At 39.2% G+C, this 18,887-nt stretch overlaps 1 protein-coding gene across 7 annotated transcripts in view; it reads right to left on the bottom strand.

Moving 5' to 3' along the window:
- Positions 1–9,880: 9,880 nt before the first annotated feature.
- The window catches only part of RAP1GDS1 (Rap1 GTPase-GDP dissociation stimulator 1), a 103,514-nt gene continuing 94,507 nt past the window's right edge, over positions 9,881–18,887 (bottom strand). For all 7 annotated transcript variants that reach the window (XM_049815336.1, XM_049815337.1, XM_049815339.1 and 4 more), the window contains 3 exons: positions 15,727–15,853; positions 14,246–14,374; positions 9,881–10,547 (listed from right to left, as the gene is read on the bottom strand). In XM_049815336.1, coding sequence (XP_049671293.1) covers positions 10,420–10,547; positions 14,246–14,374; positions 15,727–15,853 — 384 coding nt within the window. In that variant the 3' untranslated portion in view covers positions 9,881–10,419. The remainder of the gene's footprint in view (positions 10,548–14,245; positions 14,375–15,726; positions 15,854–18,887) is intronic.

The following is an 18,887-nucleotide window of genomic DNA, read 5'->3' as shown; positions in this document are numbered from 1 at the left end:
GTTCAGTCTAAGTAAGAGGACTAGCAGCAAGCTCTTATAAAAAGAAGAAAAAAGATCTTTGCATCAGCCACAACTCAAGTACCTCTTCACTTCCAAAGAGCTGCAAACAGATCTGCTTTTAGACACTTCTTTTCATGTCTTCAGTTATTTTTAAAACAGCTTTTGACTTTAGAGATGTCTTCTGAAAAGCCCACCACCTAAATCATGCCCTTCCTCGCAGGAAGCTCCTAAGAGATAAATTTTTCTGTTCTCTGCCACTAAAGCAGCATGATTTTCTAGTACATATTTAGTTTCAGTCCATGAACAGAAACCCCCCAATCTTCTACACTTTAACAAGGACCCTTGCATAACCTTTGCATCATTAGAAGAGCCCTTGAATAATAAGGTATTTCGTAAGGGCAGTTTCCTTGGCCTTGACACTCTTTGTGCCTGTAGTTCATGAACTGGGAATCTTCACCAGAATCATAGAAGTATACTCTGAATGAAACATTCAGAGACATTGGGTTGAAAATGTTAAATGAAGACTCATCAGTCTTGTTATGATTGAAAGGTTTAAACATTCAATCGCCGTAAGTCGTAGTTATGTATTGGTTTAGAAGAGTTTATGCGACTCAAAGGCATTCACAAACATCTTATTCAATATGTGAAGTTTTGTGATTTTGAGCAACAATCATTTGTCAGATGCAGTTAAACACCTTTTCCCTTAGTTTAAGGGAACAAAAACAGTCGTTATAAAGACCATTCCCACCATCTAATCCACCATCCAAAAAGCTGACAGTGATTCACTGCAGCTAAAACTAACCTGCTCTAGGACAGTGTAGCTGTAGTTAATTAGGACAAGTTCAGCTTGTTGGAGGAGGAGGGTCGGTGAAGATTTTGAGGCACAGAAATCGACACTAGCCCCACAAATCCATTAAGAAGCGTGGATTTCTCATTAGATTTCCAGCTGATCCCCATGCCACAACACATCACGATTCTTACACATGCTGGTTTGCTTCCTGTCACATCTGGTATGGCTTTTCAACTGCATGTTGAATAACTCCAATACAAAGTGGATTAAGGATTCCATTAAGATCTAGAAATTGAAACTGTGTTTATAATTAATGTGTTTGTAATTTTGCTGTCTCCAGACAGATACAGAATTAATACAGAAATGATTTCTGGGCTGCATTTGTCAATGCTGAGAAGAGTAATGTGTCAAGAGAGTAGAGTCGAGTCGAATATCAATATACCAATAATATGTGAAAAGAATTGATTTCCCTCCACCACCACCCATTTCTACAATTCATAGGAACCCACCTATTTCACTCTTGCATGTCATGGTGTCTTTCAGTTTGCATAAAGCCAAGCTGCAGCGCTTAAAGAAGTATCTTAAGCCTCAGTGTTGATGTGGCTTTGAAAATTACTTCTTAAGAGCTTTTGCTCCCATGCTGAGCAATCTTCCTCGTATTCCCGGGGCTCTCTTTTGGGCCGTGGTTTTCCATGACTGATACGTTTTTGTCCACCTGGGTTTCTTTGTAATGAGGTGACTTTCCTTTTTTCCTTGTAGAGTCTGAGTTCAGAAGGAAAAGGAATAAGCACACCTGCAGCTGTAGCCAAGACTGCACGTGGACAAAAGTATTGTTTAACCACTGAAGCGTTGCCTAAAGAGGTAGGGAAATCTTGCCCTAATTACCTGGAACATATTTAAATTTGTTAAATACTACCAAACCTGAATGATGGGTTCGAATTTCAGAAAGGCCAGCTGTTATGGTAACTATTCACACACCTGTGACTCGTTTTCATGAAGCAGCTTTTCTTAGGTAACTTCAAGAGTCTTTTAGGTTTTGTAATCCTTCTATTGCAACTTCTAGTCCCTAGAACTCACTGAAAACTACATAAGTATTCCTGAGTATTCAAGGAGGAAAACAATACAAAAAACAGCACATCAATTTTAAGGCAGACACGAATTTTTTGTAGGCCCCTCTCCTTGCCTGCAAACAACTGAATTTGCAACAGCATGCCCAATCGGCCAGAACACTGGTGTAAGCATCCGTTTCCTGTACTGTGACAATTCACTTGGCAGTTCTGCTGGTATGTGATGTGCCCTGGAGAGGCTGACATTGACAGTCTCTGGCTAGATAAAAATAGAAACTCCTTCCCTGGGAGATGGTGTCCCAGGAAGAAACATGATGCTGTGGTAATAGATAAAGATCTAAAACAGCGAGACCTTCGTGGTACTCAATAACATGAAGAACTACACACCTCGTAGTCCGCTCCTGTTTGTATGTGCCATTTGCCTTCTCCTTCCTCTACAGCACAGTATAATGAATGGATATGTAGTTGTAGTTTGTGATCTACTTTTACCCCTCAGTAATATTCAGGCTAATTTTTACTTTCTCAATTCTCATTTTTTCCTTTGCCCATATCGCTTTCTCACATATCCTCTATAAAGCTTAGTAAAGCCATGACCACTGAACTTCCAATATTCACAAAAACTATTCCTGTAAATCAAGTTTTCCAATCTTTGGAGAAAGCCCGATGGGAACCACACACCCATCCTTTGGAAGAAGCACAGTTTTGACAGCACCAACCATTAACATTAATGATAGAAATCTCCTCAGACTCAACTCTAAATTAGCTTATTTGCTGTATGTAGATTTTCTATACTAACACAGAGAAACAAACACACACAAAATCATTAATTATAAACAAATGCAAAACTGACCATTGCTGGGCAATGAAGTTCTACCTGCAGATTCCAATGTTTTCAAAGTAACTGCCAGATCAAAAGTTGAAAGTGCTACTTTTCTCTGAGGCGATTAGAAGGCAAACTTTTTATTCTACTGCTTCTAGTGTGAAAGAGAAAAGGGCTACATCGGTTTCCTTCTACCTTCTCCTTCAGTCTTTAATTCCTTCAGCTGACCACACATCACCTGCGTCCATCAGACTCCCCTCCCATCTGCCCCAAGCTCCTTCCTTTCTTCAACCCTGAATTATTCAACCTCCTTCTCCTTTCCATACCTCTACCACAATCTGAATCATAAAGTGACAGTTGTCCTGGCTGTAAGCACAGTTTCCTGTATCCTTTAAAACAGCAGGTATTGCTAGTGGTCTTTTTAGGCACATCCCTAAAAGGTTTTGTCATCTCCAGGTCACCGGGCTAAGTTGGATCTCTTGGTCATGGCATTTCTGTGTTACTTCTTAATTTCTCACGGTCCCTCTGAGGTTGATGAAATGTCATGACCCTTAGGCTCCAGCTTCTCTGCATTCATTGCTGATACTTGGGAGCTAGGTATAGCATCATGTCCCTGGAGTATCTCTTGGAAAAAGGCTGCTAGATGTGGCCTTCATGTATGGGAATTCTTTTAATGTGTGCTTCAGCTTCCACCTGACCATTTGGAACCATTTATATCCAGTTCATGACAAAACAAATAGAAAAATGAGTGGGTAGCAAGAACGTTCTTCCAGCACTCTGTACCAGCTTACTACACTGATCTCACAGCACTCAGCCTTAGCAAAAATACAGTCGAGCATGTCCAGCCTTTGGTAACGAGCAGCGGCTTCAGACCAGAGCATATTCCTGGCTTTCTGAAAAGTTCCTTTTGGCTAGCGCAGTGCTTAGCCCTTTTCAGCTCTCAGATTAGCATCGTGAAACCTTTTAGACTGCATCAGATTGAAGATGTGCAAAGTATTTAAAATGTACAAGGCAGTCCACCAGTACATTTGGGTGTATGTTTTCTTAATATTAATCTTTACAACCTACTGGAGTGCCTGGGGCTCTTCTCTGTTACCTCATACTAAGAGTATCACTTGCCTTGCTGCCCAGCAGGGGATATGCTTTTTGTGTTTATTATGAGTAAGCATACTTTCGTAGTCAATGCTGTCTAAATGACTTCATTTTTGGTGGTTGCCAATTTGCGATTCATTACTGCCTTTGTCCAAAGACTGAATGTGACTTTTCTGCATACTAGCAATAGTCAATTGCATTTCAACTAACATAAAACTACTATACACCAGGGGTATCAGGATTAAAATACATGGTATTTTGCTTTGGTTGCAGCAGTGGCTCACATGAATCTGCCAAATTCAAATGGCTGCAAGTACTGAACCAGATCCACAAGTGCAGTCCATCTGTTCCGGGCTTCCCCATGAACAAAAATGAACCTCCACTTTTATTCTTTCAGTGGAAGCCTCTAAAGCACCAGGAACATGCTAAGGAAAATGTACCTCAGCTCATGTAAAACAACTGAAATTCTAAATTAACTTTATAAGGATTTACAATTCTGAGGGAATTGTGACGGCAGTTCTCAGCTCTGCCTCAGCCATTAATCGCTATAACAGAACAGTATTCCACAAAAACTGTCTTCACTGCTGACACCACCAAAAAGGAGGGACAGAAGAGAACACAACTGTAAGATTAAACCTAGTTATATTTTACATGAACGTCTCGTAACCCAGTTCTTAATTTGCACGATTTCTTATGTAGCTGGGCAAAGCAAAAATCTAAAATTACAACATCTTTTCAAAACCATCCCCTCTAAATCACAAACCTAATATTTTGTCATCCTCCCTTAGCAAGGGTGGGTTCAGCCTGGGAGCCCTCTCCAAGTCTCCGTGGAAATTTACGATTTTCATTTGTATGGTTAATTGTTTACAAACAGTGCTAGTTAACAGCATACAAATGATTTCATTGCCTTCAATCTTATTTGTTTCCAGGCTCCCCTGCATGGTCTACACCTGCAAATACTCCATGATAATAAAGCAGATACTGTTTATTTTCTTTATTTGCTCCAGTTTTGCTACATGTAAAAATCTGAAAAGATATGCCTGAAATGCAGGTAAGAACATTCTAGATGAATTGCTTTCCTTCTTATAATGTCCTTATAAGCCTTGCAACTGTGTCAATAACTGGTTGGAATTGATTTCACTTAATTTCATAATGAACATGAAGTGAAACACCCTTATTTTCAGGCTACTGGAATACATACAATATGCTAACTATGACAAATCAAACATGATTCATTGGGGGGTGACGTGGGGGGGGTGTCCCCAAACAGGAAGAACCTGTACTTCTTTAAAGATTCTAATTTCCCATTTAGAAAAAAGAGAAAAAAATTCAATGAAAGGTAAGAATCTTTATTTTCAATGAAACATTCACTACTTCTAGACAAAAATGTGGTTTTAAGAAAAAAAAAAAGTTTACAGAAATCAACAAAACCCCCAAATGACATAATTTTAAATGTCATTTTTCAGCATATGAAAATCCTCATTATCTTACAAGTTCTAGTAATTGCTTTCTACATATTGAAAATTTTTCAATGAATTCTAGATAAAGGGCTTCAAATTTACATATAGTTACACATTGCTGTATGCAAAGACCTGCCTTTTTTAAACATATGCATTTCAAGTGGAACAAATTGAAAACTTCCAACTACTCCTATCTCTTACAGAAGCCTTATGGTAGTGATTTGTATCAAATGTAACCAGAATCCAGTCTACTAGTTCTTTCTTTTCACGATCTCCAAAATGGAAAGCCTACCAGTGTTTTCCAAATAACCTGTGGATACATGATTTTATTTGAGACTATTGGCTAAAATAGCACACGTGTGTGTAGGTGGTGGTTGCGGCGTGTGTGGAAAAAACCCCAACAAACCATAACAAAGCCAACCAAAACAAATACTTGTACATAGTCCTTGCTGACCTGCACCAGTTATTTCCTGTAACCGTATAAACATTTTGAGGGTGGGCTTGAGCTTTCCCAGTCAAACACACAGATATTCTGTCACTAGAGAGCTCAGGGGACCTGGAGAAGCCTTTAAGGATGAAGAGCTAACAAATGTGAATGCCTTAGGACCAGGCAGTCAAAGGGTGACATTTCATACCATACTTAAGACCACTTTGGTCTATACCAGGTGAAGGTAGCGGTGCTATTCCCATCAAGAGTTGGTGGAAAACTAGCATTTTTGTAAACGGTAACCCAGTGCCTTACTTTAGTCCCAAAAGGAGCAAAGGCACACATCTCCCCACAGTAACTGCGGCACAAAGCCTCACGGTTTCTTCCTTTGCTTCCTGGAATCTATATGTTATTTTGTCCAGCAGTTCAGAAATTTACAGGAAGAAGTTTTAAAGCAGTCTAAGTGAACCACCAGTTTAACATTTCTCATTTCAGTAAAATTTATCCCTTTGACAGATGCTTCTGTTTTTCCACAGCATAGAAAATACCCAGCTCAGACAGAAATACCTAAAGCTTGCTTGAATCATGCATGGCAGGGCCTTGGCAGATAACCCCTCTTGGGGCAGGACACGTTGCCTTTCCTGAGAATTTTAATCCTAACCAGTAGATGTTAGTAATGAAGGGAATGCAAAAAGAACCATTAAAAAATATATCACCAACCAAGCTGAGGCAGGAAAATATTTTATTATCAGTTATCATAAACAATTAAGAGCATAAAGCACCTAGAAGCTTCTTGGATTCAAGAAGTAGGAAGCACACAAGGAGTCCTCATCTGAAGTATTTGTAGTCAACATAAAGCTTTGGATAGGGGGAGAAAAAAAAACCCCACAAACCAACATAAAAAGAACTCACCAGAGAAGGGAATAAACCTGTAACGACACAGATTTCTGGGACCATTTGAAAGAACAAGTCACACTGCTGGACATTTCCTTAGGGGTATGCATACAATTAAGCACAAAAGCATTGAAGCCCATTAGAAATTGTAGTTGCAATGACTTTACTTAGCTTCTTGTAGCCAGCTGTGCTCTCAGCCCAGTCCCTACAGATAGTTGTGCAGGTCTTAGAATGCAGAAGTCAGAGTCTCTGGAAGTCTGAAATGTGTCCCTGTTTGACAAAGTACTTCTCTTTCAGGGCCATGGTCACTTTTTATCAGTATCTCCAGAAGTGCTGTTACAAAAAGCATAGCTCAACAAGTGAATAGAGTTGTCCATCTTGCACACTGGTGTGGTCACAATGAGGTGACACCAGAGTGTTTTAAACCACCTGTAGGAAAATAATCTTAAGGTTATATTTCTAGCCAACCAAGACTGACGAGTAACCATCACAGAGAATCTGTCCCCAGAGTTAAGCAAGTTGTGGATTTATATACACACACACACACACGTATTTTATAGGAATCTGAATTGATAGAATCATATACAAGACTTCTGTACAGTCCCATCATTCTGATGTTCTTCCCTCTCTTTACTTGTGTTCTTGTAGCCCACTGTTGGATAAGATCTGTCAGGAAAACTTCACAAAGCCTGTGCAGCAGCTGACTGCTGTTCCAAAGCTGACCCTGAAATAAAGCAGCATTTCCTAACTTTCAGAACTCCCAATGAATATTTCCTTCAACCACACCAGAGCCTAGAGCCCAGTATGCTGTTCAAGGAATAGTAGGACAACAAAGTGTCATTCCTGGAATAGTAAGGAAACTGCTTATTTTGTACTGGATACATACTTTTTAGTCAGGTAGTATAGAACAGTTTGAAGAAATATTGGTATATGCCTAGAAAGAGCTGCACACACATTTCAAAGACTGGAGTCTTTCACCCACCACTGTCAAATTAGATAATTTTTATTTTAAACAATATTGTAAGAAAAATAATTCTCTTCAGAAACCTTCTTCTATATTTTCAGTTTTAGTATTCTAGTAAAAACACCTGTATTGTCCTAAGTTTAATTCTCAATTTCTCTACCTTGCTTTCCTCTCTATTTTCCCAGGAAAAGACAACTCTTAAAAAGCCTTGAATTTAAGAAAGCACAAAAGAAGAGAAAAATGGTAAGTATGGGAGTGAGGATTTCTCCACTGTAAAACTCTTGAAATCTTTGGCTATCATCATATTTCTATGTACACGTATATATATAAATTTTTGAATATGGGGTGTTGATAACCATTTGGGTCTGAAAATGCAAGGAGGCATATGGTGACTTTCACGACTGATTTCGGCCATCAGCAGATGCAAAAGTAGATCTTGTTTATTTTCTTAGTAAAATTGCTTCTCAGAAGCTTTCTGTAGCATTACAATGGCTTTTAAATTTTCTTTTTGTTACAATTACATCCATATGGTTGCAAGAAGCTCTGCTTTTCTTTCTGCTTCTACCCTTGTTCTGGTTATCAGCTACGAGAGTGCAGTTGAAAACTGCTGCAAACAGCCGAGTCCCAGCATTTGATTGACTCTAAAGGTATTAGAGTTTTCTCCATCCAAAAAAATTGTATTTTTGTTTTGTTAAGCACACTTCTGTTTGTTGAATTTTTTCAACCTTAAGTTCATTTTTTTTCCCCTGATGCAATGCTTTAAAAGAAAAATAAAATCAAAACTCTCTGGATCCCAATAACATCAGACGTGCATAAGGAAATAAGTTTTCAGGGGGTTGTCTCTCCATTTATGAAACATGCTCATTTTAGTAGATAACATGCTCGTTATCGTAGCTTGTTCAGCTATGGAAAGGAATCAAGGAATTAAGCAGGATTCATGAGTACAATTGCGATATTCTGAAGAAGTCTAGAGAGACAGGCTTCACAACAGGCTAAGTGTCCAAACACCATTTAAGAAAGCGATATGGACAGGCTGTCCCAAAATTTGAAAATACAGTGGAGAAGAGAGATAGGGAATCATCTGCAACTCATACCACTCAATCGGAAGATTTTCCAGAAGTGTGTCTGTTGTTCCGATGCTGCTGAGTTAAGTCCTTCTGATTTTAATGTAGAATAGAACTGATGCTGAGACTGTGTCTGCTACTATAAATGAAAGGAATAGCCCATACTCCTAATTAGAAACAAATGTTACACAAGTATCAACTACAGCAGCTTGATTTAATCAGCTTTTAAATGCAGATCCTTCTCTTATGGAGACAGCAACAGGCAATTCCTTGTAATACTGCAACACTTATTCTACATTTTGGCAAACTTACTGCATATAAGTATCATGTTATATCTCAGTCTTTGGTCACTTCAGTAGAAAACCAAATAGTTAAAACACAAGCCTCTCACAGATGACAACAGGTATGTTACACGTGACAGAATTGTACTTCAGTTGCAGTTCTTGCCAATGATATTGTCAAAAAAATTACCAGGATGACTCCGTGGGATAGCCAGTGGTTTCATGGAGCTGGGAAGTGAATTTGGGAAGGTCAAAAGCAGTGGTTTTGCAGCCACGTGGCCTGGGATTGCATGGATGCTTGGCCTCTGGGTTTGACACTTCTGCTGATAAAAAAACAGAGCCTGAAACATCTGAGTCTGGCAATTCAGGACTGGGCATGCTGAGTTCACTTTAGAATGTTACAGATCTTGTGGTCTTTGTGCATTGTGGGCTTGATCAAGCTAGACAATGGTACTGCGCAGTCAAAAATAACATGTGCTGGCTTGCTGGAAACTGCTATCCCAACTGCTCCCTGTTTTGCCAAAGAGTTGTCTGCTGGTTTGCTCGCTGGCACGTTACAAACCTACAAAAGAGCAGCTGTGAGATAAGATGCTGGCAATTTCCCAAATCCTTTACCTAGGAAAGGAGGAAAAGGAAGACTTGCATGCTGCATTTCTCACTTGATGGGGTTCTATTGAAAAGTTGCTGCAAGATATGCCTTTAAAAATCCCTCTACAAAAAAACCCCAACAAACAAAAGCCCAATCCCAAGCAAGCCTGAGAGCACTGATACCCATATAGCTTTATGGGATACAGATTGTATAGTGTATTCCTGTTAAAACGCACGACCGTTAAAACACACAGTGCTTCTGTATGAGCACACACAGTGAAAGTGGTTAGAATGGTTTCCTTTGTATTTGCTCAACTGAAAGGCAGTGATTGTGTCGGGGCCAGAGCCAGGAACAAAAAGGGCTCCTCACCAGTGCATGGTGATGCAGTTGCAGCTTCTGCATGTGATCACAAAAAAAGGACAAACCACAGGATAAAGTGAGAGCACTGAAATTTTTATTTGTTACCTCTAGGTACCACAAGTTTGACATTAATAGGCAAGACCAGTGAATGAGCAGCAGTACATTGCATTCAAACCTGAATCTCCAAAGCACCAAAAATGGAGCTAGATTTACTTCTTAATCCTACGGTCAGCACACTAGTCTGGACTTGCTGCATTTTGTATTGTCCCTAATTTAGTAGTACATTGTTATGCAGTTAGGGGGCGTGAGGAAAGAGTCATTGTGTAGTACCACCTCTACGTCATCATAGGACTACAACATGCACATTCTACTATGTGGCCCAAGCAACAAGAATACAAGTAGAACAGTTACGGGTGGAGACAGGTTCATGTTAACACCACCTATGAATTTGTAGAAACCTTTTTAGACGGGTACCTACAGCAGTTCATCAATTTGTGTGGGAACATTACACACATGCACGAGTGATACAGTGAAAAGCATAGCAGGAGCAGCAGCAGGACGGAGGACAAAGGTGAAATCTGTGATGGGATGCATTGGAAACAAAACCTTCCTCAGCTTTCTACAGCAAGTCTCTGCTCTGTTAGCGAGGCCTGCTGGGCAACAGTTTTGTTCTCATGGCTGCGGAGCTTTGATACGACTTCTAGAAACGCCATGCTCTGCACTTCCTTTTGAAGAGGTTCTGGAAAAAGAAATAGTAAAAGAAACGGTGCTTTGTATGAGATGGGCAAAAGAACAGAAAAGCCTGGCGCGCGTGAGAAACTTTTCTGCTGAACCGTGTACACACATAAGCACACAAATGTGTGTGCATACATGATCTGTGTACTTTTTTGAATTGCTTTTGAGGATGGAGAAAAAAATTTCCAGGGCCTGGGGCATGCACAGATTCCACAGATTTCAGGTAGAGATGAACGATGAACCTGCTGTATAGCAGTTAAGAAAATCCACCTGGATTACCTTCCAAAACAGATGCTTAGGAAGTATTTTTAGTGAAAATATTTTTCTGCTTTATTCCTTAAACTAGCCTGACCAAGTGACCTTGCCTTGAAAGGTTTCCTACATCGTTTGTATCAAATCAGCTCTGGTTGTTTGTGTGGGGGTGTGAAGTGGGTGAGATGGTTCTTTAATGGATGTGTCACCACTTGGTCACTGTTTGCTGTCCATTTCCAGTTCGGCTCTGAAGTAAATACAAATACAACACATGGTGCACTGCCCAATGTTTATGTGTATGTATACAGCACTTATGTTTTACTTGAAACTGGGAGAAGTTGTTTTATGATTCTGATCCTGGATTGCACTGTACTTTGTATTAATAAGGAGAGGTTGGGAACAACCCATAAAATACAGCAATTTAAAAAAAAAAAATTTAATGAGTTTTCTCAAAGCCCAGTACTCTAGACATCTCACAGTTGAGATACAAAGCAGTTGGTTTTGTTTCATGCCCTGTTCAGGCCACTCTAGTGAACTCCGACTCAGCAACAAAAAACTACATATATTTTTGCTTCCCAGGTACTGCTGGGGGCCTAATCCCCAAGCTTCCCAGGAGAAATCCCAACCGTCTGTTCCAGATAGCTATGCTGTATGCTGTGCACATTTACTACTTCTTTTAATAGCAAACTTTGACATTTGTTTCCCTTCCTACCTACTTTCTTGTTCACATGTTTTCAGTTTTCTTGCAGTTTAACCCCTACCGTGTAAGAGCTCAAACTCTCATGCTGCTGTGCACGTGGGAGCCTGTACATACAGAGCTATGTCAGTAAAGCCGTTGGGGTAGTTATGATGTGTAAGCACTTTCTGCTCTCTTTCTCCTTCTGAGATACCATCATGTTTAAGCAGGTGTTACTGAACTGAATTTCAGGAATTTACTGGGCTTTACAGTGGCTGAATAGTTCTGCTTAACATCCAGGTTCCTGTGAGCCTGGAGACCCTCGCACACAGAAGTGACTGTGCTAGCTATGAATGCTCTGCTTTTGCTGATTCTTTATGTTACATGTTTCCATTTTCCATTGTCCTCATTTTTCCCTCTTTCCATCCATTCACTCAGTTGCAAGAGCAACTTCCAGATGGCAAAAATCACATAAATATATATCAATTTACTGCTTAACACCCAGCTGCTGGTGATATCAAGTTAAATGGGATGCCAGATACCCTGTAACAAAGGACAGTAACAGGAGCAGTCACTGGAGAATTAATCTTACCAATAATTAAACCAGTGCAACCACTTCTAGTCTTTATAGAACTATACTGCGGTCAATTACTTTAAAATGGCTACATGGGTCTGTTTACAGTAGAATATGGAAACATGTAAATATACATGCTCACTGTGTGGAGACTGGTGAAAATGAGTTAGAGGCAACAAAGCTGGGAGAGAGATGTATTTTAGTATTTTCACATGTAAAGAGCAGACTTGGCTTTTTGATCCCCACCCCCTTGTTTACAATAGTTTAAAAATGTTAATACCAGGGTTGCTCAGTTGCTACTTTGGTGTACTCACTACTTTTACCCAGGTCTGTTAATCAGGAAGCAGGGCTGAACACTGGGTCAGCCAAATGCTGGGCCTTAACTTTACAGCTGCATATTGCAATAATGTGCTGTCTGTTCCCTGGGAGCAGGCTAAGATGCCTCGTGTCAGCAAAGTTTATAGTGTGGTGGCAGACTGAACTCTGCCAGTTGGATAACCCTAAAAAAAACAAGCCACCCTAAGACTGCTCCTTACTCTGGTGGAATTGAGAGGTATTTGGCATTAAATAGCTCTGTCAGTCTTGCAGGTGACAAGACTCAGGGAAGGGAAAATGCAAATGTCAGGCAGAATTTCTGAGGATGAGTATTTGAGTTGGAAGCAGTGGGAATACTCACAAGAACATCACAGTGAGGCTGAGGGGGAACCTCTGCAGAAAGGCTTCTGCTCTAAAATGGATGGATAATCCCAAGCACCAAATGGCTCAGGAAAGTTGTGAGTAACAACTAAATTACATGTCTTCACATTAAAGTGAATGCTTACTGGGAGCTGAGGTTTGTTAGCAAATTTTGAGCACAATCTTTGTAAATTGATAAATATATATATACTGCTCTAAAAATAAATATTTGTTCCTTTAAGATGGCAGTAATACAGCATTCCCTCGCATGGATGTAGAGGTCACCAGAGTTACGCTTATAATAGGCATGGTGAACTGTGTTTAAGAAAAAAAAAAAGCAGCTTTGTTTACAGAGACAGCACACACTTAGCTATGATAACTTTTAATCAATTCAGTTGAATTGCTCTAAAGTCACCTCTGGAGAACCTTCAGATGTTTCACACTTGGCAAGTTGTGTGCAGACAGTCTCTGAGTTTCCACCTTTCTGTACTTAATCCAGTCCTTTGTCATCTTGTTTTGTCTGTAAATTTCTGAAACCTTTATGGAATGAAATTTGTTCTCCTTCCACAGAGTAAATAGTTCTTGAAGAACTGAATGAAAGAAACATAGCCACTTCTTGAAACCTCAGCTGGAAATCAAATTTCCCTGTGATACCTTGCTTTTTTTTGTTCTGGTTTGGTTTTTTTTGTTTGTTTGTTTGCAACTTCCCACCTGTGTGTGGGCAATATCAAACCATAGCGGGCTACACCATCCTCTGAACAGTCTGACCTTTAGCAGAGGGTTAGCTCAGAAAGATTAGAGTTTACAGTGTCCGGTAATGACATGTATTAGAGCATGTCCTGGTCGTCTATCAAAGCAACCATGAAAAGTTGTGCCTGGTGGGCCAAGCATGTGAGGGCTGCTGAGTGAAGGACTTTTCCTAGGGAGGCAAGCGTGAGGATCCTTCCTAAAGCAGGGTTATAGCCTACGTGCTGTACTAAGTACTTATTTGTGTGCACATGTGCCCTTGCAAATATTACTGTATCTTTATTTCCTACCATTCTTGTAGGAATTTAAAACTAAAGTGAGGAGGCTCCTTGCAAGATTCCACTGAATTTTACTTTACTAAATTGACCCATTAAAAAAAGCCATCACACATCAGTTATGGGGAACGTGCAGCTAAAGGTGAAAATAAAGTCTGTGTTATCTGCATATTTGCAAAGAGTGGCTGATACTATGCAGTTTTAAATGCCTTTCATTTTTCTCCTGTCAGTTGAAGTTGGAGCTAGCTGCATCCTGCAGAAGCCAGAGTCCAATTTCTGCAGTTAATGTCCAAAACTGAGTTAACAGCCTCTTTCTTGACACTATAAATAAACACTATAACTAAAGTGTCATAGTAAATTGAACCCTTCTGTGTACATTCATTGAGAACAGACAACCAGTCTCAGAGTGTTTGCACACGCTCTTATGTTCAGGCTAAAAGAGCGAACTAACTTTAAATACATAAATCTCTTAGGAAAGCAAGAGTATTCTCCTGAATACTCACCAGATCCTATAAGGGCACAGATCAGCACCATGGAGTTGTATTTTATTTCTGGAGCACTCCTGTCATCCGAGAGCAGTCTGTGTAGAATCTGAACAAGCTGAGCATTTTCAAGATCCTTTTCAGCAGTGACTGAAATACAAGTGAAAATTTGTAAATCTGGAAGTGGTGCTTGATTTGATGCTTCTGTGCATTAGCCATTTATTGAAACATGGATCTCTCACTGTAGTGAAAGTGGCGCTGTGGTACATAACTCATTGGCATAAAACTGAAGCACATATTACATGATATGATGATAGCAGTCACAGCTCTTGCTACAAAAATGTAAAACAGCGTAACTACTTGAAAGGACAATCACAGAGTTTAATGATAAAATCCAATCTTAAATGTGCAGTGAGCTCACGGAAAAGCCACCAGGCTTTCTAGATATTTAGGCCAACACCTGCAATATTTCAACTTTCAAGACTCCCATTGCCTGCATTTGCTTTTGGCAATCATTTACTCAAATTTTGGAAAAAATGTACTCAAAGGCAGACAGTGTAATTCTTGATTCCATGTTAGAGGGAGCTCAGGGTCCACAATAAAGGCTCTGCATAAGTTTTCAAGAGTGGTGGGAGTTACTTCCTCTGTAGTTTTCTAAGAAACATTATATACTGAATTCAGGCTTAAATGTCTGAAGACAAGACAAAGAAAGGTTAGATGATTCATGTCAATAGGAACACTTTTAATTAAAACAATTCCCTGTTGGCATTGGCGGTGATTTGGAAGTTGAACATAGCATCCTGTAGTACTCAATGGCAAGAGATGAAATAAAGAGCAACAATATATAATGTTGCTTATTTAGTTCCTTATCTTAGTTAATAAGCAAGCAAACAGGATAAACAAAACTTCTGTTGGGCATCTACCTTTTTGTTTGGTAAGCTGAGGTACTACAAAGGCAGGTCAAGACATGTAATCATCTCTGTCTTTGTATGGCAACTCTTGCACCTATTTCTGTGGAACTTAATACTAAAGACATTTTGGTGGTGTTATCCACCTCTATGTGTTTTCTCTAGCTCTCACTAATTAGGTAAGTGAAAGCTTTACTTTGATAAGCCCTCTTAAAAGGGGATTAACCATTCCAATGTTTGAATGTACTTTGGTCATATAGTGTCCACTCTAAAGTACGATTTTCTTAACTGTTAGCCTTCTGGGTTTTACCCAAAATCTGAAAGTTATGTTGAAGGGCCTTTCCTAGATCACGTGATGACCTACCAGAATGGTGGAGCAGACACTGCATTACCAGGAAACTCCAGTTTTCTGCATAATCTTACTGCCTGCCTATGTCTGCAGGAACTGTCATGTATTTCCATGCTACTGAAAGGCAGGTGGAAGGAGGAAGCAGCTCTACATTGCAAAAGAAACTCGCACAACTCTCCCTCTATGACTTCTCTTGGGTACAGACTGGAAAGAAAACAGGTAGAGTTAGCCATTGGGATACTCACCTAACTCTAAAGCCGCTATTAATGCCAGTGCAACGAGAGCTTCATTTTGCATTATTACGTGTTCACTGGTTGCCATGGTTACTAAATGCTTGATGCCACCACTCTGTACAATGGTCCTAATTACATCCTAAAATAAATAACATAGAAATGAAAAAATTCTGCATTGCATACAAACTGTATTAAATAATGAAATTGTCATGGATGCTATGTTATGTTTGGGTAAGGATGCCTGTTGGCTTTATGCACATATAATCACTTTATACACAAATGTACATGCATGTAGGCCTATACACCATCTGCTATTCCTCTGCAATTATAAGATACAACCTGTTAAACCAAGGCAGTAAAGCACATGACTAAGGTAAGACACAGGTAACTAACTCTTTTCCAGGTTATACTCCGTAACCCAAGTTTTCGTGGCGTGCCATCAATCGCCTAACAATGAGTCCACTCTTTGCTATGTTTGAACTCAGCTGGTGTTCAAAGATTAGTTTTCCCTTTATGTTGTGTTGTGTAGAGCAGCTTATCAAAAGCACCCAACAAACCATATATTTGGGATTAGGAGACACAAGAACATAGTTTTAATAAAGTTATCAAATCCTTCATGTCTCTCCATGAATTTTCAGAGTTTCTTCAAAATGTTCAGAGAGATCACAAATATTACACCTTACTACACAATAGAAATGGTGACTTGAAAAAAGATTTTTAGTAATGGGCAGGAAAATGAGAAGCATTCTCTTGATGTATTGTGGAATTGTCCTTCAAATACAAAGCAGGTTAGGAAACAATAGTTATGGGATACCAATGTGTTGGTTTCTGTTCTAAAGCCAGCAATTAAAATGAACTGTTGACCAGTATCTAGGAAATGAAAATGCTGACTGGGTTAAATGGCTTTAAGGCAGTTTAAAAATAAGCAGCTGGGATTCTGTTTTCAAGTCCAAAATTTGATCCAACTTACATATATGACAAAGGATGAATAAAGATTCCTGGTGTCTGCAGGTCTTTGATTACTTGTTAATTATCATTAAAAAAAGTGAGTCTGAACCTAATGTTTTCACTATTATATGTCCCAAAAATACTTGCAAAATCTTTGCCTAAAAATCAGGTAACTTGGCATGCCAAAGGAAAACTGTTCACGGAAATGCGGTTTGGTTTTTATTATTTTTTTATTTGTTCTGTGGGTGCACAAAGTTTTGAAATAGTAGTTATTTCTTGAAATAAGAATCGGATTCAAATTTTTAATCAATGTGTTTAATTTCCATTTAAGGCACATATCCCTTTAACTCCAGCCACAAGCCAAAACTCCTTAACTGATACATGTGTTTAGAATGATTTATGTTCCCAGTCCTTGCACAGGCTATGCAGTGACATTTTTTTATGCAAGAAAGCAGACACAATATGATCATAATCCCTGAAAAACTGAAATATTTTTAGAAAATCACACTGAAGATGCTAGTGGCACAACTCAGAGCCTAATGACTCAAGAATTTCACATTTAAAACCTATTTTTTCCTGAATGACATAATGTATGCAAGCATGTAAGTATTTTTATATTTTTCCTTACTTGTAATGATGTGTTTTATTATTTGTGATTTTCTGGTGGAACTCCAAAGTAGTTCCGAGACTTCATGGAATAATCTGGGAACTGCTAATTTCTATTTGAATTAGTGTGGAATTTTGGTTATATAACCCTTGGGAATCGATCAGCATCTTTGACATCAAAGTTTTTTATTTTGTAGGTGAACATCACCCTCTAATAGGCAGTACCAAATAGATAGAAGAGATGACAGCAGTCAGGTTTGGTGCTAGTGTGGCTTAACTCACAAGTACCTACTCCATATTTTAGAACGAGACATAAGTTTTCTAAACTACTGTCGCCTTTGTAAATATTACTCCAAATCCTTTAAAATTAAAAACCAAATTCAGATCTGATGTGCTGTAAAGAACCATACAGTTGTACTCATATTCAAACCTAGAGGGCAGTAAAAGCATTAAAAAACCCACCCTCTCAGCTCTGTTTTCCTCTTCCAGTCAAGTTTCCTCTATGAGTACATAAACCACACAAAAGTTTGTCTGTGATAATTGTTAATTCTGTATTAATGTCTGTTTGATGCCATCAACAGTGTCTCTGTATTTAGAATGGAATTATTTTCCTGTAGAGAGTATTGATAAAAACTCGCATCTGTGGCAGCGTATGCCATCTACGCATGCACCTTGGGGACTTGGGGGGGGTGGTGATGTAGAGAAAATGAGAAGTCAGAAGAAATGAAACCTGATCAGTTTTAGAGGCGGAACATAAAATGGAGAATAGGTATTAGAGACAGTAATATTAGACATGAGCAAAGATTTAAATCTCTAAGCCTTGTTGATTTGGTTGTGGAGAGGGTCAGTATAGATCAGGTCAACAACATGTTTTTCACTTTGCAAATGCATGCATGAACGAAGAGGTCACTGTTAAAGTCTGAGTTCTCTGAATCACACTTGCTATTTAAGCTCACTCATGCAGCCTGTGTTCATATCAGTGAACACGCTAAATGAAGTCTGAGCCTGAAATAGCTTGTTTCCAGAGGAGATGCTTTTGTCCTTTCTAAGGCTATGTTTTGTCTAATACTTTCCTGAGCAAGCACAGTGGACTTGGACTGCTTACGTAAAGGTATTTGTTGGTGCAAAGGTGATGTGAGGGACAGAACTCATCTGTCCCACAGTTTCTCTTAATGTCATGCCTTTTGCCGTGTACGTGCAAGCTTTTGTTAGAATTTGGAATAAATGATAATTTCTAATGATTCGTTAGAATCTTAAAACGCTTAAGTGTGCTATATGAAGAGTAGGGGAACAGACTGTTTCTGGATCTCAGTTTTATATAAATGTATAGCAAGATCGTAACAATTGAGGGCAATGAGCCTTCATATATATAGCATCATTAATACATAGAAAATATGGCATGCTGAACTTCTACAGGATACAATACAAATAGAAATAAGTCAAGACTTAGCCACGTGAATCCTAACAGTGTTCCTTCAACTGGCCAGCCACTGAAATTGTTTTGCTTTGTTTATTTTTTTTTAAAAACTATGTAGTTCCAGGAAGCATTTAAAGCTGTTGCTTGTGTCTGACTGGCAGGTCCCAGAGGCCGAGGAGATGTAACACATGAATTAACCAGC

This window comes from Accipiter gentilis, chromosome 12, assembly GCF_929443795.1.
Source record: "Accipiter gentilis chromosome 12, bAccGen1.1, whole genome shotgun sequence".
In the NCBI taxonomy this organism is placed as follows: Eukaryota; Metazoa; Chordata; class Aves; order Accipitriformes; family Accipitridae; genus Astur; species Astur gentilis.
This window is presented reverse-complemented; position numbering and strand designations above follow the sequence as displayed.